This window comes from Anabrus simplex, chromosome 4, assembly GCF_040414725.1.
Source record: "Anabrus simplex isolate iqAnaSimp1 chromosome 4, ASM4041472v1, whole genome shotgun sequence".
Lineage (NCBI taxonomy): Eukaryota > Metazoa > Arthropoda > Insecta > Orthoptera > Tettigoniidae > Anabrus > Anabrus simplex.
Genome location: NC_090268.1, coordinates 414822206 through 414844463, shown reverse-complemented (window position 1 = coordinate 414844463; position 22258 = coordinate 414822206). Strand labels below are relative to the sequence as shown.

Here is a 22258-nt window from a genome sequence, read left to right as displayed (position 1 = left end):
ACTCATTCTACCCTCAATTCTCACTGCAGCCTAATTGTCAACATAAAGGCCTTTGATTGATTTTAATAATCTACCCTTTATTCCACAGTCCCTCAGTATGGCGAACATCTTTTCCATCTGTACCCTGTCATATGCTTTTTCTAGATCTATGAAACATAAACACAACTGTCTATTCCTCTCAGACGGCTCCTCTGTGGTCTGAAACCACAATGGTGTTCATCCAACTTCCTCTCAACCACTGATCGCACTCTCCCTTCCAAGATGCCAGTGAATACTTTGCCTGGTATATTAATCAATAAGATACCTCTATAGTTGTTGCAATCCTTCCCATTCCCTTCCTTATAGATAGGTGCAATTACTGATTTTGTCCAATCTGAAGGTACCTTACCAACATTCCATGCTAATCTTACTACTCTATGAAGCCATTTCATCCCTGCCTTCTCACTATACTTCACCATTTCAGGTCTAATTTCATCTATTCCTGCTGCTTTATGACATTGGAGTTTATTTACCATCCTTTCCACTTCCTCAAGCATTATTTCACCAACATTTTCTTCCTCCCCATGAGCTTGGTTGTTCGCGACACCACTAGGAAGATTTCCTTTTACATTGAGAACATGTTCAAAATATTCCCTCCACCTGTCCAGTGATTCTCTGGGATTTATTATGAATTCACCTAAATTACTGAAAACACTGTTCATTTCCTTTTTCCCTCCTTTCCTAAGATTCTTTATTACTGTCCAGAAAGGTTTGCCTGCTGCTTGACCTAGCCTTTCCAGGTTATTACCAAAATCTTCCCAAGACTTCTTTTTGGATCCAACAACTATTTGTTTCATTCTGTTTCTTTCATCTATGTACAAGTCCCTGTCTGCATCGGCCCTTGTTTGGAGCCATTTCTGATAAGCCTTCTTTGTACATTTACAAGCTGCTCTCACTTTATCATCCCACCAAGATGTTCGCTTTATCCCGTCTTTACACACAGTCTTTCCTAGGCATTCCCTTGTTGTTTCCACTACAGCATCCCTGTATGCCACCCATTCTCTTTCTATATCCTGAACCTACTTACTGTCCACTGTTCGAAACTTCTCACTAATCATATCCATGTACTTCTAATTTCCTCGTCCTGGAGATTTTCTACACTTATTCTTTTGCAGACAGATTTCCCTTTCTCTATCCCAGGCCTAGAGATACTTAGTTCATTACAGATCAGACAGTGGTCTGTATCATACAAAAATCCCTGAAAAGCCTGTACATTCCTAAGAGACTTCCTGAATTCGAAGTCAGTTAAGATATAGTCTATTATAGATCTAGTACCCCTAGCCTCCCATGTGTAGCGGTGAATAGCCTTATGCTTGAAGAATGTATTAGTAACTGCTAAAACCATACTAGCGCAGAAGTCCAGCAAACGCTTACTATTCCCATTGGCTTCCATATCTTCACCACATTTACCAATCATCCTTTCATATCCTTCAGTTCTATTTCCAACTCTCGCATTGAAATTGCCCATTAGCACTATCCTATCCTTTCTATTGACCCTGACTATGATGTCACTCAATGTTTCATAAAACTTGTCAACTTCATCCTCATCTGCACCCTCACATGGTGAATAAACTGAGACAATTCTCGTCCTAATTCCTCCCACTGCCAAATCTACCCACATCATTCACTCATTTACATGTCTAACGGAAACAATGATGCGTGCAATAGTATTCCTGATAAACGGTCCTACCCCACACTCCGCCCTTCCCTTTTTAACAGCCGTCAAGTACATTTTATAATCTCCTATTTCTTACTCGTTATCTCGCCTTACCCAAATATCACATCCAGATGTATCCTCTTTGCTGACTCAGCCAGTTCTACTTTCTTTCTTCCATAAGCCCCATTAATATTGATAGCTCCCCATCAAATTCCATTTCGTTCGCCAAGTTGTTTCCAAGGAGCCCCTCGCCTGTCAAATGGGAGTGGGACTCCGTTACTCCCATAGGTCCAAGGCTTGCTTAAAATGTTCTGAGCTCTGTAAATTCATGAAGCAGGATGCTACCCTACTTACACATAGTCCAAGTGAGGATCTCTCCTCTAACGGGTTAGGGAGCACCGATGGATTGTGCTGTTGCCCATGGTTCATGAACTAGGACATGTCTGCAGTAACCAACACCATGAACCACTGGTTGTAAATGATGTAAAATGTATGTAAGTTATGTAAATAAATGAAAAGTGTGTATGTTATTGCCACATTCTGATTAATTCGCACGGAACTGTAGTTGACCCGTATCTATGTTGGTGTGTTCAGTTGGCTCATATCAGAATCTGATTACACACTTTTTAGATAAAAATTGAGTTTAATAGAGCATATGCAGCTGACTAGTTACTGACAGTGTTAGAGTAGAGGATGGAGAGAAGCAAACTGCAGGAGTGAATCAATATCTGCAAGAATTTAGTAGCCTACAGATATAGGATGTTTATTAGTCAGCACACTCTAAATTTCTGATATTTTTTCTAAAATTGTACAATACAAACTTATCTAGTGATTATAATAATTCACAGACACACACACACACACATACACACACCTTTAGGTTAAGTAAAGAAAAGTAAATTTTCAACGACAGAAATATTCTTGAAGTGTTGAAAATGATAAATTATAATAAATGCACATATACAACACTAACATGTTTCTGCACATGGTTTTTTTCACAGATCCAGTTCATAAGAGATGATGGAAATAATCACAGTTTTCTCATAGGCACAATTCTATATGGCTATGCATGTTTTGCAACACTTTTTGCAAAGATGTTCGGGTTAATTCTGCAATACATTGCTGGTTTGAGTTCACATAATGAATGCGGATGGTCTCTGTACATCCATTCTTGAAAAAAGACTCCCACGGAAAGAAGCCTGGAGAATTTAAATTGGACGAAAGGGGTTGGGAGAAAAATTTCTTCAGATTATTCAATTACTGAAGAAAAAAAAAAAGATCATGTAATATCATCGGGTCTTGTTTTCTTTTTCGGGTACTTTCTAAACTTAACTTACAAGGAATTAGTTTTGATAGACTCAAGAACCTCAAAGTTGTAAATTAAGTCAAAATTGAAGGAAAATGGCTTCAATAACAAACTTGAAAAGAGAGGTATGTAGGGACCCATGCATATTTTTGTACAACTTGTTACGCTGTACAATTCCTGTCCATAAATAGCTTGTATGTATCTTTAATGGTTTAAGAAGTATACGGTACACCAAGAAATTTGACATGGCATCATTTTCTTCGAGTTGTTTCATAGAAACCATTATTGCTCTGCTTTCTTTCATGACAGTTCAACAAGTAATAAGCCTACTTGGAAACCTTCCTCAGGAGATCCTCTAAACAACAGCGAAAACTGCATAAAAATCTGTCTAGGGGTTTTCAAATTGTAACTGAACAAAGATAGATATATATAGTCAATCCTCGGTATCTTGAATCACCTCGGGAGATAAATTTTATTTCATGATATAGATATCAAGTGCTCTAACATAGCCACTTTACTGAGATCATGGACTGTTTTAGTGCATTGTTTGTCTCAGGCAGCCTCCAAGTAGAAGAAGATTTTGAAAATCAAAATTAACCATATAACAATAAACTCAAAGTATTTTATTACTTTAATTACAACACTAGCAATGTGTTGAAGACAGAATACATACAACATAAGATAAATATCTCTATTAACACCATGAGAAAAAATCTGTTAACTCTGAAGCTTTTTTTTTTTTTTCCCCCACATAGTTTTTAACAACAGTTATTGCTGTGAAAACATTAACATTTGACTGGCTCAGTATGTAGGATCGAAGAATAGCCACTGCGCTTAACATATGGTCAGCTGACAGTATGGGGGAGTGCTCATGTCATGCAGCTCCAACTTTTGCAAGTCTTGTTGGGCATCATTATCTTTCTCTTCTTCTTGCTCAGCAGTAGCATTGATATCTCTATCCGTAGGACTCTCAGCCACTATAACGTCAGAGTCTTCGAAACTACCCACGATTTGCTTAGCATTGTAACCGACCCTAGTATGTGTCTGCTAACCAATACAGTGGGAAATACAGCGTATGCCATGTGCTACTGTTGCTTTCCTGGTGGGCGATGCAATATTTATTATTTTTTTATTGGCTTTATATCTGCCAGACTGGGCTGAAATTTTGAAGACAAGCTCTGCCTTATGCTGCTATCCCATAGGCATACATTGAACTTTGTGGTCAAAGCTACATCTGCCAGGGGAAACACCAGACTTTTTGAAGCGATAGTTGCTGTGTGCAAGAAGGATATATGTCCACACATACCGTACAGTCATGCCAACCGAGTGTTTGTGAATGTTTGAATGTGTGAATTACATTTTCTTGGTTGGGTAAGTTGCTTTCGTGCTTTCTAGGTTATTTCAAAATTAATGCTTAGTTAGTTTTACTATTTCTGTAGTATGTATATTTTAATTGTGTTTTTAGTAATGCATGGCAAGGACACATCTAAATCTGCTCAGTGATGCTATCCATGAAATGTTAGAACTCAGTGATAAAAATTACATATTTATTAAAGGATCTTAACCTAGCAATAGTGAATCTGTGTGATTAGAGAATACTGCAGGCTCATGTTCTTCAACATGTGCTGAAAGGGGTTCCTCAATCACTTTTCATGTGACTCGAGTGAGAGTGACCAAAGTGTCAAAAGTAGTGCATGCAGTCGCGTAAGTGCGGCCAGTATCCAGTATTCGGGAGATAGTAGGTTCGAACCCCACTGTCGGCAGCCCTGAAAATGGTTTTCCGTGGTTTCCAATTTTCACACCAGGCAAATGCTGGGGCTGTACCTTAATTAAGGCCACGGCCGCTTCCTTCCCACTCCTAGCCCTTTCCTGTCCTGTCGTCGCCACAAGACCTATCTGTGTCGGTGCGACGTAAAGCAAATAGCAAAAAAAAAAATAGTGCAAGCAACCATGATAGTTTCTCACACAGCGAGTGGGATGTTCGTGGATGCAGGGGGGGGAGGACAGATCTGAAGCTAAGTACAATTCTGGAATTAGAGGTGAATTGCAAAACATTAGGGAACCCAAAGAAATTGACAGACACCATATTTACTCACGTATTAGACCCCCCTTATTTCATTCACATTTACAGCCAAGAAAAGTAGGGGGGGAGGTCCAATATGCAATAACCTCAAATTTTGTGCAGTGAACACATGACTTCTAGGCTATAAAGAGCTATAAATTGTCCATGTTAACATTCAACACTATTTTTTAACAAACTTATGAATGTATTCCAAGTTTTACTGGCTATTTTTGTTGGAAGGCAGTACACAAGAACCTTGAATATCCGGATTAAGTGGGACCGGAACTGATCCGGATTATCAAAAATCTGGACAATCCGGTAAAGCTAAAAAACAAATATGGTACATGTTAGATAATCTATTAACATAAGTTGTACAGTAATACCTTTTTTCAGTTGTACAAAGAAATATCAGAACACTTTTTGTACATTTATGACTCTGTCTTATGCACTAAAATAATGTGAGTTCTGTTTTACATTTGCATAGTGTTTGCGCGCAACACAATCACAAAGACGTTTTACTAACAACAGTTCTGCCGGTGTGGTTTCAGTCAAGGATTCTAAATAGGCCATCATTTTGTCCAGCTGCATTGTTGCCTCTCCATGACTCATTGTTTCTTCTGATGGAGTGCTGGTTTCATTTTTGAATCCACCATCAGTGAATTAATAGTGCATTGCATTCAGAAGAGCATGGGTTCGAATCCCACCTCGACCGTCCTGGGAATGGTTTTCGACGGTTTCCCATTCTCAATTCCAGGCGAATGCCGGGACGGTATCTTTGATAGACCGTGGCCGAATTACTTGCAATTCCTCTCCTTAACAATCCTTGGCTTAAAAGACATTCAAGAAGAGTCAGCACCGTAAAAGAAGTACTGTACAAATTAAAATAATTTTTTGTTGTTTTCAATCCAGATAAACCGGAGATCCGGAATAATGAGGGTTGGATAAACGAGGTTCTTGTGTATTTCTAAATTTAAAAATAAATTATGAAAACATGACTTTTAGGCCTACATACTGTCCCCTTCAAAAGTGGAAATAATTTATTAAGGGAGAATGATTTATTTCATCAGTGAGTTGAAACATTATTTCGATCGCCAGGAGGGTGAGATTTTACACTCCCGTGCTAGCGTGAACAAGCCGCCTGCGAACCGGTTTTCCCAACCTACCAAGAGAACAAGGAAGCAGGGTGAAATTCCTGTTAGGTGTCCTTCAGACACATGTGTGTGTGCCACATGATCGGGTGGGCAGCGTGATTATAATCGATCAATAATTGCAAGGTCGTGTGACGTGAAACTAGGGCAGCCAATAAAAATGACAACCTTCACAGGAATGCAACAGATCCACCAATCAGATATAATCAAGAGGCACACCTCCGTCTTAAGACAGTGAATTTATGGTAATTCCAAAGGAAATTTTATAGAGGGTTTTTACTTCTGAACACTTGATTTGAGCGTTACTCTGAATGCAGCTACGGTCGAGACTGGACGTCGTTTGCTTTACTGGGAGACTTTGCATTAGAGAAGGCACTGAGGACTGAATAAACTGCAATTCAGGCATTTGGAAAACTTCTCTACGATTTATTTATGACTGTCATAAGATAAGTGTCCATCTCCAAATTATTAAACATCGCGTGTGTATCCTGGACTATTGCTAAGACTTTTATTAGTTTCAGCTTTTCTACGAGAACTCAGAAGAAGGAAGGTCGTTGGTTCAAGCTCGCTTCAAGATGGCTATCCCTTTCCGAGATGAATCCTACTGTTTCCTGTGCACCTTCATCTCCTCTATTAGTCACTAATTATGTAAGGCGTCGGACATGGGCAAGACTTTGTTCGATGGAAGGTGATGTGACCACGTACTAGGTCATCAGCCAGAATCCAGTTAACACCAGCCACATGAGTAATCTTTAAGAATTCATCTTTCTATCTTTCTGTAAAATGTCTGTAAAACGTAGCCTTACCTTATTCATTTAGATTTTCTATTAGTTTAGCGGTAGTTTGACTTTTCATTCTTCTTTCCTCGGTGGGAGGTAGTTTGTGCTCTGGAATGAATGTGTATTCGGTTCTATTAGTTAGAGATAAGAGTGAATGTCATCAAGAGAGACCTCAACTGTCCTAAAAATTTAAGACGGCAGGAGAAATAAAAGTAAATGACCTCCGCGTTAATCTTGAATGATTTTGAAATAGTTTGAAAATTAATTGAGACGGATTAGGACAGTGTTCTAGTGTTTTTCTAAGTGTCAAATTTCATTCTACGATTATACGACATTTCTGTGGACTTTAGTTCGTTTAGAGTCATCTGAATAATTTCGTATGATAGCTTTGCAAGTGTGATTAGGCACGGTCAATAAATATAATAATAATAATAATAATAATAATAATAATAATAATGAGTAAAAATAATTAAACCTAATTACGGGCTAAAATCTGAATAAGGTCATGGGTTTAATGTTGGTTTGTTCTTGGAAAGAATTATCGTGTGCTCACTTTATGTAAAGTAGGCCTGAAACATGGCATCCTCCGGACGGAGTAACGATGAATTATACGTATATTTTACTGTGCTATTAATTTGATTATGACATGCAGATGGACATTATATTTTGTGTGATAATTTATGCATCCATTAGAGTCATTTTTGGAAGAAATGTGTCACTGGACATGATTTCTTCGAGCTTGAGTGCAGATTAATCGAGAGCCACGATACAGTAGGAGAATAAGAATAAATGCCACAACTCATGTACCGTAAGCACGTATTCCAATATTTTGACCTGTACTGTAGGTATTTTACTTGCTTATTTTGAATGATTTCTATTTAAAAGATTCCCTTGAACATCGTTGTATAATTAATTTCTGCATAAAACTGATAACCTCAACTCCATCACGTCCTAGATCGATACCTGGAATATACATGATATTATCATCTAGAGAATGATTTCCCTAATTTGGAATAAATCCAAAATTTAATAATAATGGGTTAGTGTTCGTGTAAATAATATTGTAATATTGTCGTGTACCTATGTGTGAATGTGTGATGTGTGATTTGATTATATTCTGTGTTTTGTGAAATTTCTTGAATGGTTTTATGATGATGTTCCCCACTGCACGCGTCAAATTTTGACCGATTTACGTTATTTTCGCGTGTCCGTGCTTTGATGAATTATGAATCTTTAGAAGATTTTATTATAATTTAAGGTAGATTAGGATCTAATTCACTAAAATAAATTGAATAAGAGAAGGCAACGTCCGTGGATTGATGTCACGAGGCTGAATTTTTAGTTATTGTACAGTCACTTACTGCATAACAACGAGTAACGTTTAGGTTGATATGTGATCAAATAAGAATTAATTATGAGAAGTTCAGTCACTTAATAATTATAAAAATGAATTGATTGATGAAGGGAAAGTCTAAGGAAGACTTATTAACCACAATTTCTTGAATTAAACATTTTTCAATAATTTTAATAAGGGAAAGAAAATGATCATTTTCTTGTAGAATTAAGTGAGATCCAGCAGGAATATTTTAATTTAAGCAATTTAATTATCATTATTGGAGAGAGTGATACCAGATAGTATTTTGATTTTCAATCCAGTTTATAGTAAATTAATGATCCCTATTATTATTATTATTATTATTATTATTATTATTACGGACAAGAACATTCGTTGAGCTTTAATTTGATCAAGATTCCTTATAGACGATAGCACGAGGAGAAGAGATTTTCAAGAATTAGTCCCAGATTTTGTAAATTTAATTGTTTATTGGAAGAGTGATAGTTTTTAATAAATGTATAAACCTATTTTAGCTTCCTTTCATTTGTCGGTAGTCCTTCATCTAATCCTGCCTTTAAAATTTTCTGCACAGCCGATAAGCGAATGGTCTACCTCTGAGACTCTCGCTCACCGGCGAGCTGAGCCCGGCATGATGGGGGCAATACAAAGTAAATATAGTCAGTTTTAGTTACTCATAATCACATCATTTGTTTCAGCTCATTAAGTCCTCTGATGAGGCTGACGTCAGGAAGGGCATTCGGTCGTAAAAACTCGCTACAAAAATTCATCTCACTTCATACTCGACCCCGTAGAGACAAGGGATAAGGGTATCGTATTATGCAATATTAATACAAAAGAATGTAATCTAATCAGAAATTAGATGTTGGCTTTTCAGGCGTTTGCTCTATTAACCAGCGTTTCGTCTTAGGTCTGACACTAGACTCGTCAGAGTGGGATGTGTCAGACCCTACCCACTGACGCTGGGGTGTATGCAGGTGAACTTATCAGAAGCCTATTTATGAGGCACAGTCTGATAACTGCATATGGGAGATAAAACTCCACAATGGAATTAATGCCCGCCTAGCAATTCCAAATGGAAATTCTAAGTTCCCATGGAGGGAATTAGATATTTTTCCACCAATAGAGCATATCCAAAATCTGATCAAAAATTAGATGTTCGCTTTTCAGGCGTTATCAGACTGTGCCTCATAAATAGGCTTCTGATAAGTTCACCTGCACACACCCCAGCGTCAGTGGGTAGGGTCTGACACATCCCACTCTGACGAGTCTAGTGTCAGACCAAAGACGAAACGCTGGTTTATAGAGCAAACGCCTGAAAAGCCAACATCTAATTTTTTATCAGATTTTTGATTTGCTCTATTGGTGGAAAAATATCTAATTCCCTCCATGGGAACTTAAAATTTCCATTTAAAAGAATGTAATGGCAGTCATTCGTGTCGGTCAGTTAAGAAGTAGGCCTACCCCACAGTAAACCTGATCATTGCTTTCATTTGAATTATCGTCTTGTGCCGCTAACTTTCTTGCAACCGGCGTGTCATCATTCCAAATGACGTCATCTTCACGGCAATCAAGAGTATTCGTCTTTTTGCAACTTAAAAACTAGTTTTGTTCCCGACTATAGAGTCCAAACGGTGAGAATCTATTCACAAATGGTTTCTGGAAATGGTCTCTGTTAATCCCAGTTGGTGTATATGTAGCAGATGCCACCCCTTCTGAATAAAGCCGTGCTGTAAAAAGCGTGCCAACCCACCAGCTGATAACTAGCGTATGTTAGAGTTGTACTTCCGAATGTAATACATAGTGACTGGAAGCATTCTTTGGATACCTGTGGCTATTGAAAGCCAGACCTTTATTTCTACGTATATCTCATGCTTGTTCTCTATATTTATCACATCAGGATTTACGTAAACAGCTGTAATTGAGATGAGAGAGACCGCACTGTTTAGGTTATGTATGCTAAGTGCCCGGCTAGAGTCAAAGTTCCACGGCGGAAAGAATAAATATAAATAACAAGAAAGCTTATCGCATTTATGGATATCTACAGGTGTGGTGGTAATGCATTTTATTATCATAACGTTTAATTTCGCACGTTCGTTGCCTACATTTTTTTGTATTAATGCATAATATGTTCTGTTTGGCATCTCCGAAAATCGTAAAAGTAGTTAGTGGGGACGTAAAATCAATACTATTATTATTTTTTAGGTACGCTGGCAAGTAAAACAATCATTATGATTGGACTGTTTTTATTGCATTTAAAACTTACTTCTCTCCAAAGATTATGTAGGCTATGTTGGCCCAAGTTACGAGATATTAAACTATTACTTTGTTAATGATCTCCCATGCTATATTAATAACAACCGTGAATATTTCTTAACTAAAGTGAACTCGTTTCCTCATCCCGAGATGGTGCAGCCCCCAATGAAGGGGAGCTGCATGTACCATTTTTTACCGCATATCAACTTTCCTGCCTTTCTTAAATCTCTGGCAATACAGTACTGGGAATCGGACTCAGGCCCCCAAGAACGGCAGCTAACTGTGCTAACCATTACGCTGGCGGACATTCTTAACTACAAAAACCAGACATAAATAGCATGACTAATGCATGCTTCAATTGCGTAGGTCGGACACAAAACTATTCACCTATTTGTACGTCAACAGAGCTGCAGTAGGCCTACACTACGGAGGTGACATTTCTTAACTATGAAACAGATAATTATAGATAATTATATTCTGGACGGTCATATATCTACAAATGAGTCTACTGCTATGGAAGGGTCATGTAGGTTGGAAAGTATTTGTTCTGCATAGAGACCCAGTTTTATTGTTTTTAAATTTAGATAATAGTTTGTTGAAAATTGGTTTCACTTCATAAATTTTTGGGTGTACTTCCCTATGATATGCCTCGTTATCAGAAACATGTAGAAACTTCCGAAGGAGAAAGAACCTTCTTTCGGACATCATTTTTAAAAATTGGTATAGCCAACAAATTATTCCTTGAAAAATAATTGGTTAGTTTAGATTTATGAATTGTTCCCTGTAAGAGCAGAATTATTGTTGTGTACTATCCCAGACAATATATCCCTTCGTTCATTCATTTTATGCAAATAAGTTATTTTATTTTTAATTTCATTTTTTTTCCCCGTAAAGAACGGCTAAGGAGCACGAGTTTACTTACTGTGGGTGTGGCGAGGCATTGAGGGGTATGAGGGAGGAGTTGGAAAGTTTGAGGGAGATAATTAGGATTCTCACAGAAGACAGGAAGGAAGATTAGGACTCCCTCAAACAATGTACAGGTTACAGTAGGTGTACAAGAGGGAGGGGAAGGAAAGGGAGGAGTTGTAGAAGAGAGATGGTCTAATTTTCTAAGGGGAAGGAGATTGCAGGCTAAGGGCTCTAGTCAGGATCAGAATTCAGGACAGGTGTCTGTGCGAAATCTGTACGAGTCACTCCAGGTAGAACAACAGAGGGAAGATGAGGGACAGGGAACTGTTGCTGAGATGTGTGGAAGTAGGAGGAAGGGAAAAGGTAGGAAAGGGAAATGTAGAGTAGAGGATAGGAAAAGACAGGTGGAACAGGGTCATGGGAAGGAGAAAAGGGAGGAAGAAGTAGCTTCTGCAACTATCAGGAAAGATAGGGCTGACCAGGAGGGGAGGGGATCAAATGAGGTGGGTAGGGTTGAGACTCTGGTCATGGGGGGTTCCATCGTTAGACACTTGGGGAAAGTGTGTGTGGAGGAAAGGGAACCAGGGTAGAATGTTATCCAGGAATTAGGTTGAGGCAGATGTTGAGGAAAGTAGAAGAGAGGGAGGAGGGGAAGGAGAAGGTGGTAGTGTTTCACGTTGGTACCAACAACGTAAGGCAAGATGATATAAGTACCAACATAGTTGGAGATGTGTGGGATCTGGTAAATGCAGCACGGGTGAAGTTTAAGAAAGCGGAGATTGTTATTAGTGGAATACTGTGTAGAAGGGATACTGACTGGAGGGTGATTGGGGATTTTAATGAGACTATGGAGTGGGTATGTGGGAAACTGGGAGTGAAATTTCTAGATCCTAATGGGTGGGTAGGAGATAGGGATCTGCGCTCGGATGGCCTTCATTTAAACCGCAGTGGTACGTAGAAGTTAGGAAATTTGTTTGGAAGGGTAATAGGGAGGTACATTCAGGGAAACGGGATGGCCTAGGGAGCGGTGATAAGGGAACAGGGAACTGGAAATCAAGTAGGGATGACATAAAATTGTTAGTGTTGAACTGTAGAAGTATTGTAAAGAAAGGAATAGATATATATTTACCAGATATTGTGATAGGAGTTGAATCATGGCTGAGAAATGATATAATGGGTGCAAAAATTTTCTCACGGAACTGGAGTGTGTATCGTAGAGATAGGATAGGAATGGTGGGAGGGGGATTGTTCATTCTGGTGAAAGAAGAATTTGTAAGCTACGAAAAAGTTAAAGATGAGACACATGAAATTCTAGGTGTAAGGCTCATTTCTAAAGATAATAGGCAACTTGATATATCTGGAGTGTACAAATCGGGAAGGGGTAGCACTGACGCGGATTCGGAATTATTTGATAGGATAGTCAGCTATGTGGGAAACGACATGGAAAGAAATGTGATTGTAGTGGGAGATCTGAATTTGCCAGATGTCAATTGGGAAGGAAATGCAAACGACAGGAAGCATGACCAACAAATGGCAAATAAGTTAATATGGGAAGGACAGGTGATTCAGAAAGTGATGGAACCAACCAGAGGGAAACATATCCTGGATGTCGTGCTGATAAAACCAGATGAGCTCTATAGGGAAACTGAAGTAGTAGATGGTGTTAGTGATCATGAAGCTGTTTTTGTTGTAGTTAAAAATAAATGTGATAGAAAGGAAGGTCTTAAAAGTAGGACTGTTAGGCAGTACCATATGGCTGATAAAGCAGGCATGAGGCAGTTTCTAAAATGTTACTATGATCGATGGAAAACGGTAAATAAAAATGTAAACAGACTCTGGGATGGGTTTAAAGAAATTGTTGAGGAATGCGAAAACAGGTTTGTACCTTTAAGGGTGGTAAGGAATGGTAAAGACCCACCTTATTATAATACAGAAATAAAGAGACTAACAAGGAGGTGCAGACTGGAAAGAAATAGAGTTAGAAATGGCTGTGGAAGTAAGGAGAAATTGAAGGAACTTACTTGAAAATTGAATCTAGCAAAGAAGGCAGCTAAGGATAACATGATGGCAAGCATAATTGGCAGTCATTCAAATTTTAGTGAAAAATGGAAGGGTATGTATAGGTATTTTAAGGCAGAAACAGGTTCCAAGAAGGACATTCCAGGAATAATTAATGAACAAGGGGAGTGTGTATGTGAGGATCTTCAAAAGACAGAAGTATTCAGTCAGCAGTATGTAAAGATTGTTGGTTACAAGGATAATGTCGAGATAGAGGAGGAGACTAAGGCCAAAGAAGTAATAAAATTTACATATGATAACAATGACATTTGCAATAAGATACATAAGTTGAAAACTAGAAAAGTGGCTGGAATTGATCAGATTTGTGGAGATATACTAAAGACAATGGGTTGGGATATAGTACCATATCTGAAGTACTTATTTGATTATTGTTTGGTCGGAGGAGCTATACCAGATGATTGGAGAGTTGCTATAGTAGCCCCTGTGTATAAAGGAAAGGGTGATAGACATAAAGCTGAAAATTACAGGCCAGTAAATTTGATATGCATTGTATGTAAACTTTGGGAAGGCATTCTTTCTGATTATATTAGACATGTTTGTGAAATTAATAACTGGTTCGATAGAAGGCAATTCGGTTTTAGGAAAGGTTATTCCACTGAAGCTCAACTTGTAGGATTCCAGCAAGATATAGGAGATATCTTGGATTCTGGAGGTCAAATGGACTGTATCGCGATTGACCTGTCTAAAGCATTTGATAAGGTGGATCATGGGAGACTACTGGGAAAAATGAGTGCAATTGGACTAGACAAAAGAGTGACCGAATGGGTTGCTATATTTCTAGAAAATAGATCTCAGAGAATTAGAGTAGGTGAAACTTTATCTGACCCTGTAATAATTAAGAGGGGAATTCCTCAAGGCAGTATTATCGGACCTTTATGTTTTCTTATATATATAAATGATATGAGTAAAGGAGTGGAATCGGATGTAAGGCGTTTTGCGGATGATGTTATTCTCTATAGAGTGATAAATAAGTTACAAGATTGTGAGGAACTGCAACGTGACCCCGAAAATGTTGTGAGATGGACAGCAGGCAATGGTATGTTGATAAACAGGGTTAAAAGTCAGGTTGTGACTTTCACAAATAGGAAAAGTCCTCTCAGTTTTAATTACTGCGTTGATGGGGTGAAAGTTCCTTTTGGGGATCATTGTAAGTATCTAGGTGTTAATATAAGGAAAGATCTTCATTGGGGTAATCACATAAATGGGATTGTAAAAAATGGGTACAGATCTCTGCACATGGTTATGAGGGTGTTTAGGGGTTGTAGTAAGAATGTAAAGGAGAGTGCATATAAGTCTCTGGTAAGACCCCAACTAGAGTATGGTTCCAGTGTATGGGACCCTCACTAGGATTACCTGATTCAAGAACTGGAAAAAATCCAAAGAAAAGCAGCTCGATTTGTTCTGGGTGATTTCCGACAAAAGAGTAGCGTTACAAAAATGTTGCAAAGTTTGGGTTGGGAAGAATTGAGAGAAAGAAGAAGAGCTGCTCGACTAAGTGGTATGTTATAATCTATTAGCTTCATTTCCGTACTGATTAGTATCACAGTATAAAGATAATTTAAAAGTCACCACCTTATCAATACACAGATTTATTTACTTCAAAATTGGTAAATTAGGTCAAGACCGGTTTCGACCCCTAAGGGATCATCTTCAGTTGACATACATATAAAAAAGATATATACAAAAACATCACATATAAAATATTAATCTTTTAGTTAATTCAATTGAGTCAAAAAAATTTTTTGTGTTTAGAATGTCGGTGGGTACATCTTAGTTTGAAAACATATTGAGATTTATAGGCTCACTATGTCTAAATTATTGCATATATAGGTCCTATACTTCTTTACATACAGTGTCAAAATTATTATATTCAATATAATTTATCTATTTGATGAAAACACTGGCAAATTGCTTACTGAAATGGTAAAGTGTGTACATTTTTAGTTTAAAAGTACATGTTGTTTGTTACATGTTGTCATATTACAATTTATAATGCAAAGTATAGAATAAAATTATTCTTGCATTTGTGCACATTGATAATAGTGAGACTATTGTAGGGTCTTCAAAAAATACTGTTGTTTGAGGTATGTCACTGTATATCTGCTTTTTTGAAATGTCAATAGCCTAGTTACATTCTTATATATAAGTTATGAAATTTCACTTTTTATTGTTCGGTCAAATGGAAGAAACATAGAATAACCTTGTTAATTTAGATTCTTCATGACTAAAATACTGGTATATAGTACATTGTTAAAATAGATCCTTAATGCTAAAATACAAGTATGTGGTACCTTCTGTACTTGTTTTATATATTAAAATGGGGTTTATATTTTTTGACATTAGTTCTATGGTTTGTTACCATTTGTAAAGTTGTAGTCTAATATGAAAGCCAGTTGGAAATGTTTACAGTTAGTCTGATGGGAAAGGGTTCAATCCCTTGTTTATATTGTTTATTTTTGCCGCTTGTACAAGCATGGGATGATCTAGTTAAAATGAACTCTTTATACCTAAAATATTGGTATATGGTAGCTTATTAAAATAAATTCTTTACATTAAAAGTACTGATATGTAGTGCTATATGTGCACATTTTTCAAACGTAAGATAGGGTTAACATAGGTTAACAACAGTACTATGGGTTGTTACCGTTTGTGATTTAGATTTGTGTAAAATATCAAAATTTCTATTGTTTGTTCTAAAAGAAATTTTCATATTGTGTTTTTTAAAAACATTAGTTATTTTATGAGCATCTTGAGTGAAAGTGAAAGTGGAAAATGCAGTTGGTTTTGTTATGTCTTTAAACAATGAATTGAACACCATTCGTAACATCGCTAAATTCAATGGCTTTAACAACTCCTTCATAAACCGTATCATCAACAAATTCAAACACCGTCCTAAAACCAAGTTATCTAAATCACTAAATAAATCTAATGCTTTTTCCATATCTGGAGTATACAGATTCAAATGTAACAACTGCAGCTCCTCCTACATCGGACAAACTGGCCGCAACTTCAATATCAGATACTCCGAACATATCAACACCATTAAATACAACAGATTCTCCGCCAAAGGACAACACATACAAGACTCCAAGCATAATTTCACCAACATTGAAAAAGACATGAAAATACTTAAAATCATTAACAAAGGCCCCCTCTTAAACACTACTGAAAATTGCTTTATTCACCTTGACCAATACTTCAATCCTAATTTCAATTTAAACAACATTTCTGAAAAACCCTACATCCTTTTCGACTTCCTAATTCTTCTTCTCAAAAATTCTAAATTTCAAAACCCCAATTCTATTTTCCATGCCTTACAAAGTTCCTACCCACATTTTCTACCTCCAATAACCCACCCTAAACTACCCCTCCTTCATCTCCCTATCTTATCCTTCCTCAACACCGTTTAACTGCAATCTCTTTTATTCTTCTCTTATTCCACTTTTCCTCTTCCTCTATTAATTTATCCTATCTTTTCTTTTCACCTGAAAAAAAAAAAAAGAAAAACTACAATTCTTCTCATTCAAATTTAACTCTTGCCTTGCGCCGACTTCGACTACTTCAATCACGACCTGAATTTTTTACATTTTAAAAAATAGTGCAATGTGCATAGATGCTTTCATTTGTTTCCGGTATTGCGCCTTTTACTATATTTTTTCTCTTCACAATTGTTTTTTTCACGTCAACTGTTCCAAAAATTCTACAGGATCATAATTACTTATTCAATCACATTGAATTATATTATATGTATCTATATATACTTACATTCCCGCGACCGAAGCAAATACTGCATCATTTAAGCTATTCTTCATTTTACGTTGGCGTTTGAAACTACAGTGCCTGATGTTAAATATATTGCGCTGATTACCGGGAGCTGGCAAGTTACTTCAACTGATCTACTCATCTTCAGCTTCAGCACGATTATGGATCTTCATATGTGTTCGATTGTGTTATGACTTTGTGCCTGGCAGTGTATACAAGCTAGCTCATTTAACCGTTCTCCGCTTTTCATAAACATTATAAGACTTTGCCTAACGCTGCGTGTGCCATACTGCTGTTCAGAAAATTATGCACTATTCCTTTTAAGTGAGTTACATTTTACTTCTTCTGAATTTTACAGTGTCTACCCCCGTCATTTTTATATCGCCTCTTCTACTGATCCGGATTGAACTTGATATTTTATTCTATTTTTCCTATGCATTGTTTTTCATGTTTCAATCGGCTGATGATGACCTTGACTAGGGTCGAATCTGGTACCACTTATTATTGAATAAGAATGTAATCACTGCATTTCTTATTCTTTTGTATTGAATAGGTTGAACCTCTTTATTTATTTCAATTTTAACTCAACAGTGACAATCAGAAACCTGTGGTGCACCCACCACATTTGCTTCACTAGGCAAAAACAAAAGTGTCACTATTGCTTACATGATCAGAGACAAATCTGTAGTATACTTCTGGGAACACAAACCAAATGATAGAAAAGTTAGGTATTTTTAGTTTCACGTGCCTTCTTTCATTTCCTTCTTATTTTATATTACAACAGGAGCTGCACATGTTAATGAAATTATTATAAACTAGCTGTTACCCACGGCTTCGCTCGCAAGGATTTAGTAAGTAGATAAAAATGCATTGTTCCTCGGTACTGCACTAAGATATTATCTGAAAATCCCTAAAGTATAAAAACTCACCAAAAAATTGCATTTAATTTACCCCAGAACCTCTTCGTAAGCCACGTTTGTGGCATTGCCTTTTGGGGCTAAGATGACCAAGCAACTGGCAGAGCTAAATCTGGAACATGCGACATGGAACTCTACATATGAGAAACAGTCCTCTTTTAAGTCAAAAAAAAAAAAAGTTTTTTTTATTCCTAAAGGAGATTCCAAATACCGAGTTTCACGTTTGTAACATCTTAGTTTTTGAGATAAAAGTATCCTCATAAAGAGAATTCAATTCCTCCTTCACCCATTTTCAATCTCCAGCTTAAGCTGATTTTCTGAAAACAAAAAGTACGTGTTCCTTTATTTTTAAATGGGATTACAAATACCAATTTTCACATCTGTAACATGCTAAGTTTATGAGATATACTGTAGATAAACTCATTTAAAAACTGCCCCACACCTTGGCTGATTGGTCAACGTTAAGACCTTCAGTTCACAGGGTGCCGGGTTCAACTCCAGGCTGGGTCGGGGATTTTAATCATGTGTGATTAATTCATCTGGCTCGGGGACAGCTTGCTCGTGTTTGTTCCAACACTCTCCTCTTCATATTCACTCAACACACCACATTACCAACCACAACAGGAAGACGCAATAGTAATTACATCCCTACACACGGGGTTGGCATCAGGAAGGGCATCCAGCCATAAAACAGGGTCAAATCCACATGTGTGACACAGTTCGCACCTGCAAACCTGCAGGTGGGGGGAAAAGCCATAGAAGAAAAAACTCATTTAAAAAACTCACCCAATTTTTTTTATGTTCATTTATTTTTAAAAGAGATTCCAAGTATCAGTTTTAATGTCTGTAACATCTTCAATTTCTGAGATATATGTATCCTCATATAAAGAATTCAACTCCTTCCTCACTTCTTTTTACCCCCCCTGCCCTCACCCCTTAAGTGGATTTTCTGAAAACAAAAATGTGTGTTCTTTTATTTTTAAAGGAGATTCCAAATACCAATTTTCATGTCTGTAACATGTTAGGTTTTTGTGATATATTGTAGATAATCTCACTGCTGTAAGAATACTGGAGCTGACGTTGCCATGGTTACGGCAGTTCATTTCTTTATTCGATTCCTAGAGCAGGAGTAGTGTGGTGCCAATATCTCCATAATGGTTGGTTTTAGGGCCTTAAAACATGGTTTTCAGGCCCGCTTACCATGGTTTGTTGTTTGCGTCAAGGGGCTTAAATTGAGCTTTGTCTCGTCCTTGTATGACAAATTCGATATTTCGCCTACATTAGCCTAGTATTTTTATATCTCCCCCAGTGCCCCCCCTCGAATTGTTTTGAAAATAAAATACAGTCCATGTCCCTCAGGGATAATTAATATTGACATTAGTAAAATATTTTTTTTAAGAATCAGTCCAGTAGTTCCCGAGATTAGCCATTACATACAAACTAACTTTACCTCTTTATACATTAGTATAGATAAATAATTGAATATGAATACTTACCACTATCAACACCCAATTTCTTTGCAACTTTCACCCACAGTTTGTAGAAATTATTGGAAACCATAAAAACTGATTTGGCAGTGATACTGGTGGATTAATATCGGTACTTCAACCTTTGGATGTTTCAATAAATAAACCATTAAAAAACAATGTGCGATAACTCCATTAGTGCTGGATGGCGGAAAGTGTGAACAAACTTACTCCAAACGCAAGATTCGGAAACCAACTGTGGGACTCCTTTATAAGTGGATATTATGCACTTGGGACATGATTTTTCTGTAGGTAATAGAAAAGTGCTTCAAGAAAACAGGAATCTTGAGTACGTTAAATGGTAGTGAAGATGATTTCTTATGGAAAGATGTGAATAGAGAGAGCAGCAGCAATTCTTCTTGCAGTGCCGGTAGCGACGTCAAAGGGGGTAGCCTATATAAAAGGTAAGACTTTTTCTTTGGTCATTATTCCTTAATGTAACTGGTACTTTAGCATTTCATATTTTACTTCACTTCAGGTTGTACTGTCAGCTCGTAATGGAAAGAATATTTTCCAGTATCCATACTTCAAACCCCCCGTGCCCAACTTGCCTAATGTAATCTATTTAACCGTTCAGAAGTTGAAACAATTTTGTGCATAATACATTTGTTGTATCTCTTAAATGTAAATAAATTATATATACAAATTTTATATATATCTGAATTCCTTGCATAATTTACACACCCAAGTTTTTCACCTTTATTATGCGAGAAAATATGGTATTTCAGATACTCATTTTTTTAAAACATGGCTGAGGAACCTGGGACAGCCTAGAAAGTCCCTTACTACTGCCAGCTCACTACCCTTACCCCTGAAGCAGAAACGAGCTCAATGGAGAAGAGAAGAAATAGTAAGCTATATAACTGGAGTATATGAGGAATGAGACCTGAGGTTCACTCAGCCAGTTATAAAAAACAAGTAATGAACAGATTATTTTTCTAATGTTAAAAGGCAGCATTCCATAATACTGAAATTATCATCCTCCATTTCAGTATTGGATGTCTAGAAGTCATGTGTATGTGAAGGTGCAGGGGTTTGTTCTAATCCTTTCATATTTTCATACTTGATCTTGTCTCATCTTTTTGTTTCTCCTACCTACACAGAAATGTCAATGTGTTTAGTGTTTGTATGTCTCTGTTCTCCTTCTTAGCTTTCTGTCTTTCAAAAATGTTTATATCATTATATGTAGACTCATTATAATTATATAGACTACTTACATTCTGTTTAACAGAGAAATCATATACGAGACTTTCCCAAAGACCATGTAAATCATAAGATGGTAATATCCAGTGCGTTGATGCAGGAATTTCATCACCATCACCAGAATCGGGTCCCATTGTCTCTGTCTGTGGACCATCTACATCCAGCCGGTATACATGATACTGCACGTCTATTTTGTTCATGTCAAGATTCTGCAACAACATTACTGTTTTACACATTTTGTCTTTACAAGATTATTCAGTAAGAACAAAGTAATGAAATAAACCTATTCATAAAAGAACAAGAAATACTGCATAACTTATTCTCATTACCACAGGTCATATTATGCCCAACAGTGTACACAGGCCCCATTTAAACAGTTAATAAATCTTCCTGTCTACTTAGCAGGAAACCATGTCCCCCCACCCTTTTCTTTTCACAGTCTCTCTTGAATTTAAAATAATCCATGAAGTATTGTTTAACTCAAGATTAGAAAAGTGAGGATGGTCTTAATACTAATAAAATTCCACACACTCTAATCTGATATTCTAGTCTGGAATTCTCTATAGTAACAAACTTCAGGAGAGCAAAAGGAATATAAGGTCAACAGGCTAAATATAATATGAACTTCTGGGACTATAAACACCCAATAAAATCACAAGCATGTAGCTAAAGTAGCAGAATCTGAAATGCATCTTACCATCCCTCCCATCCATATTCAAAAGGTTTTATCGTGTGAACAGCAAAACAAAAGCACATAATAATGCAATCATGATATAGGCTTTTGGGCTTATGCCGTGTCAAGAAAATAAGGTGAAATTACGTTTTGCAGGGAACTATGAACTGCGTCCTCAGAAAAAAATATCGACTGTCCTCGAGGGTCAAAACTCTATTGCTGATAATAAATGTGATACAAGCAAAATACTAAACAAAGAGCTGTATTTGATTAATTTGTTGTACAGGAGTCCATCTGTCATAAGCAGCCAGATGTGGTGAACTGGATAATAGTACCTTCTCCATGCGCCTGCACCTTGATCACTACTGGTCTAAGAGTTTGTCACATCTTGTTTATTTGCTCACCTTAGCCCTCTGCAACTTTCAGCTCATCCCAGGAATGAAAAAATGAAAAAGAAAAAAAATCTGAAGTGATGTCACTTTACAGTAGTCAATGCGGAAAAAGCAGCATCACAGGAGATATTACAGAAGGTTGTACAAGATAGCTTTCAGCAGTGCTTCCAAAAGCTTTACCAATGCACTGAAGGTA

At 37.1% G+C, this 22258-nt stretch overlaps 1 protein-coding gene across 2 annotated transcripts in view; it reads right to left on the bottom strand.

The window, feature by feature from the left end:
- Positions 1 to 22258, bottom strand: part of pch2 (pachytene checkpoint 2 protein) — a 171623-nt gene that overhangs the window by 113769 nt on the left and 35596 nt on the right. The window contains exon 3 of one of the 2 annotated variants that reach the window (XM_067145887.2): positions 21012 to 21206. The exons of the other annotated variant lie outside the window; for it this stretch is intronic. Within the exon in view, the coding sequence (XP_067001988.1) occupies positions 21012 to 21206 (195 nt within the window). The remainder of the gene's footprint in view (positions 1 to 21011; positions 21207 to 22258) is intronic. 2 annotated transcript variants of the gene reach the window in all.